The sequence below is a fragment of the Lygodium microphyllum genome, chromosome 27 (genome assembly GCF_053477565.2).
Source record: "Lygodium microphyllum isolate KBCC chromosome 27, Lygodium_microphyllum_v1.1.10, whole genome shotgun sequence".
In the NCBI taxonomy this organism is placed as follows: Eukaryota; Viridiplantae; Streptophyta; class Polypodiopsida; order Schizaeales; family Lygodiaceae; genus Lygodium; species Lygodium microphyllum.
The window spans coordinates 49,464,834-49,479,419 of NC_141161.1; the positions used below are offsets into that span (position 1 = coordinate 49,464,834).

Consider the following 14,586-nt stretch of genomic DNA (forward strand, 5'->3'; position numbering starts at 1 on the left):
TATGTAAAAAGGATTGGTAAAAACAATTGGCATGCGATCTCTATTTTCAGACAGTGAACACTCCGAACTGGGAGTGGTGCGCAGATCGGTCGCAGAATGCTCACGTAGTGAATCCCGAAAGGTCCCCAAGAACAATGAACTCTACCTTTTTGCACAAAAAACAATGTAAAAGTATGAACGACAAGAAGCAAGAGACCAATTGGGTTCAATCTCCCCCCATGCCTTGTGTGAGCGCTTCACAAAGCATGTATTTTATATATATGTTCATCTTTATGCTCAATAATAGCCCAATTTACAAAAATATGACAAGCTTTTAGCTTTTGAGTTTGCTTTCTATAAAAATAGGAAAATAAAGCTAATGGACGGTGCCCATAGAGTCTGGCACGCCCAATCTCAATGTCCAAAATAAAAATAACATATCAGTACGCATAGGCGCATACAAAATAATAATCAATAATCGATGTCTCAATAGACATAACAAAATATAAGCGTGGCGCCTATCAAAATATAATCCAAAGGTCGAATACTCGCTAAACTCCAATGCTTTCCTCCGCCACTGCTGTTATCTCTACACATCAACTGAAGCATTCACAATCGTTAGTAAAATAATACAATTAAACCGACAAAAGTGAATACCTAGCAGTCTTCAGCTACATAAATAAATCAACTGGTTAGAAATAAATCCTAACCTTAATTTATTACAAGTGCGCACTCTAAACTCATAAACGTTTATTAATTTAATATGCATTTTGCGGAATCACTCGCTATGGAATCTCCCATGTACACACTAAATTAATGAAACGCCCGAAAAGGACAGGCGTCTCCATCAACTTCTCGCACAAAGAATCCTCTTTGTGTATGAGCCCCGGTCATTAAGTTTACGGAATCCACCGTAAAACCTTACGGAATCCACCGTGGAATATGCCTCTTGGCATCATACCCCCGGGGTGAGATAGCAATTGACCTCAATTGCTATTAGCTCAATGTGGAGCTAACAGAGTGGGGAAAGCATTTAGCGTGCATCCATTGTGCTTCGTCTACAGGATGGTTCTTAAATTTAACTAGATATCTAGAATACCTTCGGCCAGTTCTAGTGGTCATGTAGTCAGTGTCTATGATGGCTTCTGGTTCAAGTATTTCAGTCTCTTCCTCTAATAAAGGTGGGTTTTCATAAACAGGGTGGATAGGTAATTGGCCTCTAAATGGTCTCAATAAACTAATGTGAAATGTATTGTGAATTTTTCAATGAGTTGGCAATTCTAACTTGAATGCATTATCATTAATCTTATGAATGATTCTAAATGGTCCATAGAATCTAGGAGCTAATTTGACAACTGGATGTCTATCTACACTTTGCAGTCTACGCTTTTCTATTCTAAGCCAAACATAATCATCAACTTTGAAATTCATGGCTTGTCTTTTCTTGTTGGCTTGTTTAGTATATGATTGTTGGGCTTTAGCAATCATATCCTTAACCTCATCAAAAATATTATTATGCATAGTAGCAATATCATCAGCACTCTGAATTCTATTAGACAAAGATGCAACAGGTGTAGATAATCTATATCCATAAATGACTTCAAAAGGTGCTTTCTTTGTAGATGTGTGCGGTGTATTGTTGTATGCAAACTGTAATAAATGCAAATGAGTATTCAATGTCTGAGGTTTAGAGATAGTATATGTACGTAAAAGATCTAGAATGGTGCTATTTGTGGCTTCTGTTTATCCATTTATTTTTTGATGAAATGCAGATGAAAAATCAATCTTTGTGCCTAGATTTATAAACAGTGTTATCCAAAAATTGTTACAAAATCTAGAATCACGATATGAAATAATCACTTTTGACAATCCATGGTTAGTAAAAACAGTTTTCAAAAATAACTGTGCTGCTTGTGATGCTGTTAAAGTTTTCTTACATGCAATGAAATATGCTTGCTTACTAAATCTATCTACAATTGTCAAAATCATGTCATGATTAGATTTAGTATTTGGTAAACCAGTAATGAAATCCATAGAAATATGTTCCCAAGATTTAGATAGAATAGACAAAAGCATTAGTAATCCATACTGTTTACCATGTTGTCTCTTTATTCTTTGATAAATCAAACATTCAGAAACGAAATTAGATACATCTGCATCCATATGCGGCCAATAAAAATCTTCAGTTAACATGCGTAATGTAGATATGATACCTCTATGACCTTGATATGAGGGACAATGAATTTCATTCAAAACAAAAGATCGGAATGGAATAGTAACACAGTCTCTTTTCAAAAAATATAAATCCATCATTATATGACAATGAATCAACAGGAATGAAATTATTTTGAACTAATTTTTGCCAATCAGAATGAAAAGTAATATCCTGGTGATATGTGTCTTTCATAGCAATCAAAGAATCATAAGATATGATAGAAATATTATGAATTGTAGGTCTTCTACTCAATGCATCAGCAACTACATTTTCTTTTCCAGGTTGGTATTGAATGATAGGATGAAAACTTTGAATGAAGGAAGCCCATTTGATATGACGGTCAGAAATTTGGGTTTGGCTAAGTAGATGTCTAATGCTTTGCTGGTCGGTCTTTATCATGAATTTTGAACCCATTAAATAGTGATTCCACTGTTTTAATGCTTGTACAACTGCTAATAGTTCTTTATTATAAGTGGAATATTTGAGCTCATAGGGTTTTAGCTTAGAACTAGAATATGCTATTGGATGATTGTCTTGCATTAGTACGGCTCCTATTCTTGATCCGCTAGCATCGGTCACAACTAGAAAGAATGGTCTATTAAAGTCAGGCAATTGTAGAACATGGGCATTAGTTAATGCACGTTTCAGTAAGTCAAAGGATTTCTACTGAGTTTCAGTCCATTGATAAACAATTCCTTTCTTAAGTAGTTTGGTTAATGGTAAAGCAAATAATGAAAAATTACGTACAAACTTCCTATAGAAACTAGCAAGACCAAGGAATGAGTGTAATTCATGTACATTTTTAAGAACAGGCCAATGCAATATTGCATCAATTTTCTTAGGATCAACTTTTATTCCTTCTTTTGATACAATATGACCTAAATATTCTATTTCTGTCTTAAAGAATTCACTCTTTTCAAGATTTGCAAACAATTGATTTTCTTTCAATAATTAAAAAACTAATGATAAATGCTCATAATGCTCTTTTTCACTTTGACTAAATACCAAAATATCATCAAAGAAAACAATCACACAATGCTGATATTTCAGAAAGATACGGTTCATCATTCTACTGAAAGTAGCAGGTGCATTAGTTAATCCGAATGGCATGACTAAGAATTCGTAATGGCCAAATTGTGTTCTGAATGCGGTCTTAAATATGTCAGATCTATCTAGCCTCACTTGATGATATCCAGACTTAAGGTCAATTTTACTAAATATAGAAAATCCTTGCAATTTGTCCATAAGGTCATCAACTCTAGGTATAGGATACATATTCTTTACAGTGATCTTATTTAAAGCTCGATAGTCAATACGCATACGATAGGTATTATTCTTTTTCTTGACTAAGAGTACAGGTGCACCGAATGGAGAACTGCTAGGTCGAATTAAGCCTCTATTTAGTAATTCTTCAACTTGACTCTGGATTTCTTTTTGCTCTATTTGATTATGCCTATATGGTGCTTTGCAAGGTGGTTGTGTGCCAAGGATTAAATCAATCTTATGGTATTCTGGTCGTGAAGGTGGTAAACTTGGTGGTAGGTCTTCTACAAAATAGTCTTTAAAATATGCAAGAAATTCCTTATGCCTAGGGTGCATATGATTTTCCTTTGCGTGCAATTCATTCACCCAAATGAGATATGATTTAGTACTCTTGCGTAATGCACGTTTTGCTTGAGTATGCGAAAGCAGTGGAAAAATATTAGATGCATGCATACCATATAATGTAATGGATTTTCCTTGAAAATTAATATTCATTGTGTGTGTGGAATAATCTATATTTGGATTATGCTAGTGTCTCCAAGGCATTCCTAAGATAATGTCGCTTGATTGTAATGGGACAACTAAGAAATTTCTTCTTTCAATATATGAACCAATTTGAATCTCTAAATCTTGTACTTCTTGTGTGCCATTGTACCTAGTGCCTAAAAATGCAGCTTTTATGCGATAATACGTAGGTACAGTCTGTAATTTTAATTCCTTTACCAATTTTGCTGAAATAAAGTCATGAGTACTACCGTCATCATGCAAGATAGTTCTTTCCTTTCCATGCACCAAACATTTTATAGTCAATAATGAATGTGGAGTAGGCATACCTGGTAAAGTGTCGGAAGTAGTAGTAGTATCATCCTCATCTTCAGTGAAATCTGGCATATCCTCATGCTCGTCTTCATCCATGTCTCCAAGATAGTTAATATGCGCCGGTGGCTTCTTTGAATGACAATTTGCTGCAAGATGCCCTGGCTGGTGACACTTATAGCATACTATTGGCTTGGCTTTGGTTACATTATTTACAATGGCTGAAAGTCTGGATACATTTGGATTTGCTTGTGGAATAGGCTTAGAATTTGGATTGACATTGGATGGTAATGCAGGTGGTTTAGCCCAATTCTTGCGGAAAGATGGTGATGATAAACGACTTGGATTAAACATTCTAAAATTGGAATTGAATTGTTTAGATCCATAATTACCGTTGGCTTGGAATTGCTGTGGTCGTCTGTCTCTTCCGCGTAACTTATCTTCAGTGTCGTGAGCTAGTGAGATGGCGTCTTCAAGGGTAGCAGGCTTGAACATGTTCACTTCAGCGAGTCCAGACATATATTTCCACTTATGTATCGCCTTAGGTACGTCTTCAAGCATGCGTAACTGTAGGAGTGCATTCCAAAAACGCTCTGTATACTGTGGAATAGGCTCACGATCCCGTTGTTGAAGTAAATCCCATTGCTTGATAGCCTTCTCATGAAATTGCACTGGAAGGAAATTCTGCATGAACTTCTTCTTGAAATCTTCCCAAGTAGCAGGACATTTTATGCTCTTGTGTACTACAGTCCACCAAAGTGATGCTCTGTCTATCAGATGATTAGTAAGATACTTGATTTTATCTTTTTCTGGATAAGTTTCCTCATTGAAATAGTCATCAAACTGACTAATGAATTATAAAACAGTCTTTTCTTCTCGTATGCCATTAAAAGTGCGAAATTTGAAACTTCGTTTACTTATCTTTGATTCCTTGCGAATGGTTTGTGCTTCAAGAGTGGCGTCGATGGTATGTCGAATCAAATCTTCAGCTTGTGGTTCTTCTTTGTCGGTGGACGCTCTTTGTAGTTTTGTCAATTGCGCTTGCAATGCTTGCCTAGCCCTTCGCTCTTCTTCCAATTGTAACATGATTAGATCCATCTTTTGTTCCATGGTAGGCTCAGGTAAGTCGTCTTCAGCCATAGGATCATCCATATGTGGGGTCGTCATCCTGTAAAACTCAATAAACCTTTCTCACTCAAAATCAGGTTAGCGGGATGAGCGTAGCTCAAATGCGGGGTTACAAGGCTATGTATCTTTGGATATTTATTTCTCAATTTTCAGAAAATCTGCAATATTTCCGTCTTCATTTGCTGAAAGTACTTCAACGAACTTGTAGATAGGTAGAACACCTTGCTACGAACAACTTTTCAGTTCAGAGTTTTTGCATAGGAACAAGCCTTCTAGGAGTTTTAAGCACTAGTTAGTTCTGACTCCAGTTGACTAGTCTGACTTGCAGAGTTGCAGACTTGCAGAACTTAGGCCGACTTAATGAACTTGCAAGACTTGATTCCACTTGACTTGCAGAACTTGACTTTTGCGGTGCAGGACCTGGAGTTTGTCAACTTTGTTGCCCTGTGTAACTTGCAGATAGCTTAGAGTCTTAAGCTTAATAGCTTAAGCTTAAGCTTAAGAGACAGCACGGCGCAATTTCGTGGGAGGGAGGAGGGGCCGTTTTTTTTCGCCGCGCGAAAAAATCGGAATGGTCTTCTGATATCACGATTGAAATTTGTGAAGCTTGAAGCTTTTTAAAAGCTTCTAAGCTTAAGATTAAGCCTTGATGAAGCAATTAACTTGAATATGAAGCAAGCTTATCTTTGGTTTTTCCACGACTTGATAAAGGAGATAGATGTGTGGTCCTCCGCCTGCAGAGCCTGGTCCTTCGCGATTTGACAGTAAAAACAGGGGTTCTTGATCGCCAGAAGTCTGTCTGTATCGACGGTTCGCGATGAGATTGACTGTAGAGCCCGATCATTCCTGGAGCTCCGCCTTCGCCCGAGATTGGTAGCGATTGAAAGCTCTTGATCTCAGCTCTGCTCTAATACCACTGGTATGTAAATCGATCGCAGAATGCTCACATAATGAATCCTGGAAGGTCCCCAAGAACAATGAACTCTACCTTTTTGCACAAAAAACAATGTAAAAGCATGAACGACAAGAAGCAAGAGACCAATTGGGTTCAATCTCCCCCCATGCCTTGTGTGAGCGCTTCACAAAGCATATTTCCATCTTTATGCTCAATAATAGCCCAATTTACAAAAATATGACAAGCTTTTAGCTTTTGAGTTTGCTTTCTACAAAAATAGGAAAATAAAGCTAATGGACGGTGCCCATAGAGTCTGGCACGCCCAATCTCAATGTCTAAAATAAAAATAACATATCCGTACGCATAGGCGCATACAAAATAATAATCAATAATCGATGTCTCAATAGACATAATAAAATATAGGCGTGGCGCATATCAAAATATAATCCAAAGGTCGAATACTCGCTAAACTCCAATGCTTTCCTCCGCCACTGCTGCTATCTTTACACATCAACTGAAGCATTCACAATCGTTAGTAAAATAATACAATTAAACCGACAAAAGTGAATACCTAGCAGTCTTCACCTACATAAAAAAATCAACTGGTTAGAAATAAATCATAACCTTAATTTATTATGAGTGCGCACTCTAAACTCATAAACGTTTATTAATTTAATATGCATTTTGCAGAATCACCCGTTATGGAATCACCCATGTACATACTAAATTAATGAAACGCCCGAAAAGGACAGGCGTCCCCATCAACTTCTCGCACAAAAAATCCTCTTTGTATATAAACCCCGGTCATTAAGTTTACAGAATCCACCGTAAAACCTCACGGAATCCACCGTGGAATATGCATCCTGACATCAGGGAGATAAAGGGATCAAATAAAGAGAGGAGTAAACGAAAGAGAATGACTCAAAGAAATGAAATATATAAAAAAAATACTCACAAAGATAAAGCTTGTTAATTTATTTTTACATTATAAGAAGATAAATCTCTTCTAAACAAAAACGTACATAAAATAATACATTCTGCTATGTTACTTAGACCGCCAATCGGATGCTTTTATTGGCTTCGAAAGGAGATGTAAAATACCAAGACACCTGGCCAGATCACTCCATCTTTTAATTCAGAGTATTATTTACTGCTTAAAAACTACGATCACACGTCATATTTCACCTATCCTTTTTACATAAAATCCTTCCAAAATGATTGAAAGGTATATGCTTTCTTTTATATGTCATCTTATTCTAGAATTTTTCTATAGTTTTTAAATTTTTACAAGAGATAATATCTAAAATATCTAAAATTGACTAAACTTGTCCAAAAATCTAGTACTTTTAAACCATCCACACTTCGGATACTGACATTAACGACTAATATAACATTGACTCTCTAGATTTAAAAAAAAATCAAATGACGATACACGCTAAGGTTGTTTTTACACTATGCGCGTATCGATGCGATACTTCATATATACTAGTCTTAAATTCTAATTATTGTATGCAAGCAATAAAAGATTAAGTTGTTGCCTTATGCACTCTCAATGAATTTTTTGTTTAATTATTTTGACTTTTCTAAAGAGCCAAGGAAAACATAATCTCAAGCAAGACACGTACTTGAATTATTTCTTTCTTTGGTGCTTTAACTCATGCACATTCTAAATTAAGTAAATTTCATGTAAGTTTCGTGTTTCTATACATAAGATTCTAAGCAAAAACAAAATATTCAAGAAAAAATATTACAATATACAAACATGGCAATTCTGTCAAATCACAAATACCTAAATATCAAGTAAACATCTCAAGATTAAGTACGAGAAAAAAATATTTTTTTCCTTAATATTTGAGATTTCTTTTTAAGCATTCAAAGAACTCCAATATGATTGTAAAACTTCGATCTAACCCATTTTTTATTTAACCATTGTACATTATGTAATTGTTTGACAATATTTGATAATTACTTTATCGTTAACTACTACGTTGGACAAGTATTTTAAACTACTCATCTGTAACCAAATTATTTATTATTGACTATACACACACACACACACACACACACACACACACACACACACACACACAATTATGCTAACAAACTACAATACAACAAGAAGCTTAACAAAACAAGTAGTTGAAAATGCTTTAATTAGAATTTCGAGGAGAAGAAATGTATAGCTCTAAGCAAAGTATTTCTCAAACCATGTGCCTCAAGGTGATTTGAAATATATAGGATAAAGGGACCGATAAAATGATGGTCCCCAAAAGCAAAACACACCCCACCCCCATTGAGTGACAATTTTGCAAAAGATATGCAAGCTTTTTAGCCACTCAAGATTATCATATAGATCTATTCATATCACATATAAGTTTAATATAAATTAAACAATGGAGCCATGTAATTCTTTTAATATTTTTGATTTTATAAAACTTTTAAACAATGTATCCTTGAGTGTCACTCTATTGACCATTCATTGTCACTCTTTTATGAACCCTTCATTTATAACTAGGACTGCATGATAAAAACATCAAAATGCCTCAAAAGTTTTTTATTTAAACTCCATATGACATATTAGAAGCCATTTATGTAACTCGCTTAGGAAAAAAAGCTATAAATAAGGATTGTCTTCTTAGCCCCTTTACCCTACTTTGTTTTCATCTGGGATGTTACCATATAGAAGAGTAAAATTACCACAATAGTAATGCGCCTTATATGTAGAGCAGTTTCACTCCATCAAAAACAAGCCTTGACTATATATATATATATATATATATATATATATATATATATATATATATATATATATATATATATATATATAAAGCATTGTTCATATTCCCGCCGTTAGCACAAAGTGGACTATGCCATTACACAAGTTTGTGTTGCTAGCTGAGTGTGCCATCACACAATTTCTTTAGTGGTGTAGCTGATCATTACTTTTTCTCTAGAAGTGTTCACTTTTTAAACGTTAAAAGTATTTTTTTACTGTTATATATATATATATATATATATATATATTATTATTATTATTATTATTTTTTTTTATTTTTTTTTTTTGAGTCATACATTTTAAAAAGGTACCAACGTGCCCGATATGTCCTTCGGCAACCTGCACCTTCATTCATGCACACAGCTACCTCGACACAGCCTACACAGGTCTGGTAAACTTCGTATCAATTCCTACATACTGTTCAATTGCAAGGAAAGAAATGGTTACTGTGCCCTAATGAATAGATGACACCTAGTAGACTGTGTGCGGGAGAGAGAGGGAGAGAGAGAGAGAGAGAGACACCCTTCAAAGATGGAAGCTTTTGTTATACAGTCATCTAGCTTCTGTTTGACACAGCTGTTGGCACTGTACATTGGATTTTGACAGATCCCATTCATGGCCTTATTGGTACTTGAGCTTATGCATTATTACACCTGTGGAGCATCCAGTATTTACTCTTTCAGAGACGCATACTAACCCATCTATCAGGATGTTAAGATAAACTGAACTTCACTTCAAGACATTCTTTTTGTTGTGAAACTACTGTCCATTATGACATCCACTAAACAGCAACAATAACTTTCAGACAGAAAGGTCATCATATCACCTGAAGCTGAGTGTAGCTTGCACATTAAACTATAAAGAAATTGGATTCTACTGCCAATCAGTTCAGCACTTTCGCCTCAAGGAGTATCGAGCTGTGGGGTTGGACCTTATAGGATCTTGCTGACCTGCTCCATTAAGAACATGAAGATCAGGGGAAGTCAACATGCCAAAAATGCACAAGGCCAGCCTGCATGCTTCTTATTTTGTCAGAGCACTGGCTTAGTGTCACACCCGAGATACACAAAGAATACCTTTCGTTTTTCGACCTTTCTATTGGAACTCCATCTTCAACAAAACAGTCTGGATAAGGAAGGCTGGTGTCTGCAATCCGATACCTATCATGAATACAGGTAAGACTTTGCTTATGTTACTGGCCAGTATGAATGTAGAACAACCTGTTGAAGTTCTTAATCAATAAACAAATAATGAAAGGTACCCATCATAAGTTGTGGCAATAAAAACTTTAAATGTGAGCAGAGGTTTTAATTCTGAGGAAGGTGTGGAGAAACAGTAGGGTTTGCAGGAGAAACACAAAGTGCATACGGCGAACACAGAGACAATAAGAGAACTCAGAAACTGAGAGAATGAATGTAATGAATAAAAGGGAGCCTCAGTGTTCTGTGCCTTGTAGAATGGTACCAAGGTGAGCTAAGACAAGTTGATGACACCAATCAAAAGCTCAGAGATGACTGCACTTTCCCTGATTCACCAGGTGGCAGCACCTGCAATGGAATCTGCATTGTGAAGGGAGCAAAATGCAGTCCTTTGGGCAGAGGAGTGTAAATGACAAATATGAGACTGCTCCAGGTGAAGGCAACTGCAGTCTGATGATGATGACAGCAGCAGAGGAAGGATGTCAACTCCAAAAGGCAAAATGCTGATGATTTCCAGTATGCAGCCAGTGACTGTTGAAGATTATGTCTGCTGTGGATGACCAAAAGCCTGAAAATGCTGATCAAAATGAGCTTAAATAGGCAGGCTATGAAAGCTGAAAGAAGACACCCGCTGTAGAAGATCAAAACACAAATATGTGCAGAAAATCTGATGACATCACCACTGCAATAGATGGCAGCAACCAACATTACTGCTGAATGGGCTGTTCATAGGTAGAATGCAGCTGCTTATTGAGGAGGAGATCCCATGCCGAAGCAAAAGGAAGCACAACCTCATAGAAGCCATGTGAACCAGCAAAGCTCTCTTCCACACAATCAGTCTGAAGGATAGATGTCAGCCACTGACGAATTCTGGCAAGCATAGGAATCCAACTAGTGAAGAAGAGGATAATGCCTTGCTCATGAAAAGTAAAAAAGGAGTGAAGAACCTCTTGAGTATTTCCAATTTGGCTGTTGCAAATCTAAATTTATCATGCTTGCTGCGTTTGACAGAAGGCTGAACATCAGGAGGGAACAAAGCCATCTCGTCAGTGTAGGGCACCATATCTTGTTCCATTGCGTCATCTATACGCTTCCACTATGAAGGCTAAATGGTGATCTTGATATAAGATATATGAAGAGCTTAAGGCTATCTAGAAGAACTCTAAATAGGTGAAAGATAGATTGACAATGGCTTTAGAGGGGTCTTCCTTTTATAGACCAAGAAGGTAGTCTAGTCAACTTGTTTGACCATATTATAAACATTCCCTAGTCCATCGGGGAATAATTTTTTCACATCCATGTCCGGACCCCCAGCTACAGCAGGTGAATTCATGCAGTCCATAATCTGGCCTGCCATGAAGGGGCCTGTCAGCAGCAGCGCACAGAACACTGGTGGCAGAAAAGCACGAGGCATGGGGGCGAAGCATCAGCAGACCTGTCACAAGAGCAGGTCAGGAATAAGCTGCACTAGGGATAGGCCTAAAAAGAAGGGGCAAGGGGACCATCTTTCTATTATGTCATGGACGCATCAAATTGATCAACAACATATTCATCGCATATCCCTTGCCATTTATGCAAGGGGGTTAGCTAATAATTTAATGCATTTAGTGTAGGGCCTGAATGGCCATCCCCTTGGTCTAATTTTGTGCTTCAATAGGGTTTATGCGGGGACCAAGGGTTTGCTTTCAACAGTAGGTTGCTAAATGGTGTGCTTCACGGTTATATTTCATTAGGCCAAGAGGGTCATCTGTATTGGATTTAATGTTTGATTTTGTTAGGCCAAGAGGGCCCTTTATTTTGTAGTGAAATGGTTTATCTCATTGAACTCTAGCCAAAAGATCATCCTGAGCACTTGCTGATTTAAGCATTATCTCATACAAGCCTTGTGGACCAACAAAGATTTCATCTACACAGTTGCCTTGCAAAATGGAGTCAAACCATTGGCGGCAGATCCAGAAGAGCTCCAGAATCTTGCCGATGAAACAAAGGATAACCCCTCTTTCATGGAAAGTCGAAAAAGAATGCAACACACTCTTCGTATCAAGAGTAGCATCCAAAACCTCCTCCTTATCTTGGTCTAGAAAGGATTCCTAGTTATGTTGAACATATTCACCCAACAACATATTGGCAAATACCAAGAGATGTTCCCAGTCCAAGTCCTCGAACTCCCCACTACTAAAGTCACCTATGCACAAGAGTGAGCACAATGCTCAAATTGTGGAGGGCCTTGAGAATTTGGTATTACATCCTCAAGAATGTGCTCATTGCATTCCATCACTGCATCAGTGACATGTCTACTAGGTTCAACGAGGGGTTGCACATTAGAGCCGAACTAGATCTCGAAACAAGGAGCAACCATCTCCATACAAGGAACCCTTTCTTCATGCTCTTCATCATCTAAATCAGGCCCCAAGGCATCCACCACCTACTCTAGGAAGGCTATGTTTAGCTCTAGCATGGTGTGAAACCTTCGTGTTCAGCATTGAATCTCTCTCTCTCTCTCTTTTTTCCGTAAAAGGTAATTGTATTAATAACGAAAAAAATGTACAAGTTTACATGATTACAAGATAGACAATGGCTCTAAGCCACCGTGTGTAAACTGTCAACACAAAACGCGGACAAAGATACACAAGTCATGGCAAAGACACAGAGGAAATTGCCATATGCTAGGGAAGTAAGTCTTCCCGAGGGAGCAGGTCAAAGTGCTGAATGAGATCTATCTGCCAAAGCAAGAGGCCTTTAAGCCTGGCAATGTGTCCCGGAACATTAGAGGCGGAATCAAAAAGAAAGGCATTCCGAGTGGTCCAATTGTGCCACCATCCCCAGTATCTAAGAAAATGGAACAAGATCTTCATATGCAACTGTGCCGGTGTGGGGTATTTTGGGCGTACAAAAACGCAATCGAAAGGGCTCATCGAGAAACCAACCACAGCTTGCCAAACCGCTGACAAAAGCAACCAGATTTTCTTAGCGAGAGGGCAAGAGATAAATCAATGATGGGCCGATTCCATAGTAGTGGTGCAGAAGAAACAATTGCCGTTAGAGATTCGACGCTTGGAAAGGGCCGAGGCAAGAGGAAGACCACCAATCATTACCCTCCAAAGAAAGACCTTGCATTTGAAAGGTGTCTTGTTCACCTAGCCCTCCATCACAGTTGCCTTCCACCATGACTGAGATTTCCGCAACCCCCATACAGTATTAGCTTTAGTAACCAGCCATTGATGATCTTTAATCAGAAGATGGTACACCTGGTTAGCCGAGGCCTTTTCCAAATTCAACCGACCTGCAAGGACCAAGTCCTGCCATGGGCGATCCACAGCAAGGGCAAGAAAGGGTTGCCTGCTCTGGAGCACTAACAAAAGTTGTTTCCATAAATCATGGTATCCACGAGGGATTCAGAAAAGCCTCCTGGCAGTACGAAACGATATGAAGACATTACGACTGGCAACGGTGGCATCTGCAACTGAAGTCAAGCCCAAACGGGCCATGCAGTTAAATTTTGGTCTGAGCTCATGTTTGCCTTCCCATGAAAGTAATCTCGAGGCTGCCAACAATTCCAATTGAAAAGAGTTATTATGTAAGCGGTCCTCCGCTGGATACCAACGCGCCTTCTGGAGAACCAATTGCCAGGAGCCAACCAAATGAACAAGCAGGGATGAGGAAGGACTCGAAAACCAAGAGTTTGCATTAAGAGCATGCCACCAGGAGCTTCGAATTTGTGTATTCCCATGCAGAAGCCCACGGTCCTCAAGAAAATAACGGGCTATAACGGCCCACGGGTGATGCTCCACACACGTGGCACGAAAAAGAGACCAACGAAGTGCCAATATGCGACCACGAAATCCACGAAATACCTGCATGCAACGAATCCTTCTTCCATAACATGAAACGAATGGGCCGAGTGAGAGCATTCAAAGTAGTAGGAGTCCAAGGCAGCAATGGCAAGAAATATGTGAGCATTGGCAACATAATTGTTTGAGCCACTTTGAGGCGAACATGGAAGGGCCAAGCTTGCAACTTCCAATACAGAAACTTCGCTGCCAGTTTCTGTAAAATCCACTGTAGTAGTTGTTTTGGCCGAACATCAACACCCAAAGGGTACCCAAGATGCCTGACAATGGAACCACGGGGAACAACCTATCCCTGCCAGCCCAATGACTGTAAATCGGACTCTGTGCAACTGAGAATGGCTGATTTGAAAGTATTGATACGAAGACCAGAAGCATGACCAAAGAGCGTCCAAACATCTAATGCCTTGCAAATATTGTCCTTGTCCGCACGTAAAATCATAAAGATGTCATCAGCCAAAGATTGA

General features: G+C 38.1%; 1 protein-coding gene across 12 annotated transcripts in view; it reads right to left on the bottom strand.

The window, feature by feature from the left end:
• Positions 1–217: 217 nt before the first annotated feature.
• The window catches only part of LOC148012301 (isoamylase 2, chloroplastic-like), a 179,181-nt gene continuing 164,812 nt past the window's right edge, over positions 218–14,586 (bottom strand). For 8 of the 12 annotated variants that reach the window (XM_087669755.1, XM_087669752.1, XM_087669750.1 and 5 more), the window contains 3 exons: positions 10,149–10,232; positions 9,899–10,022; positions 9,498–9,725 (listed from right to left, as the gene is read on the bottom strand). In XM_087669755.1, the coding sequence (XP_087525881.1) occupies positions 9,956–10,022; positions 10,149–10,232 (151 nt within the window). In that variant the 3' untranslated portion in view covers positions 9,498–9,725; positions 9,899–9,955. Of the gene's footprint in view, positions 580–4,290; positions 7,160–9,497; positions 9,726–9,898; positions 10,023–10,148; positions 10,233–14,586 lie in introns of those variants that run through there. The other 4 variants (XM_087669759.1, XM_087669757.1, XM_087669751.1 and 1 more) reach the window with 3 other exon arrangements.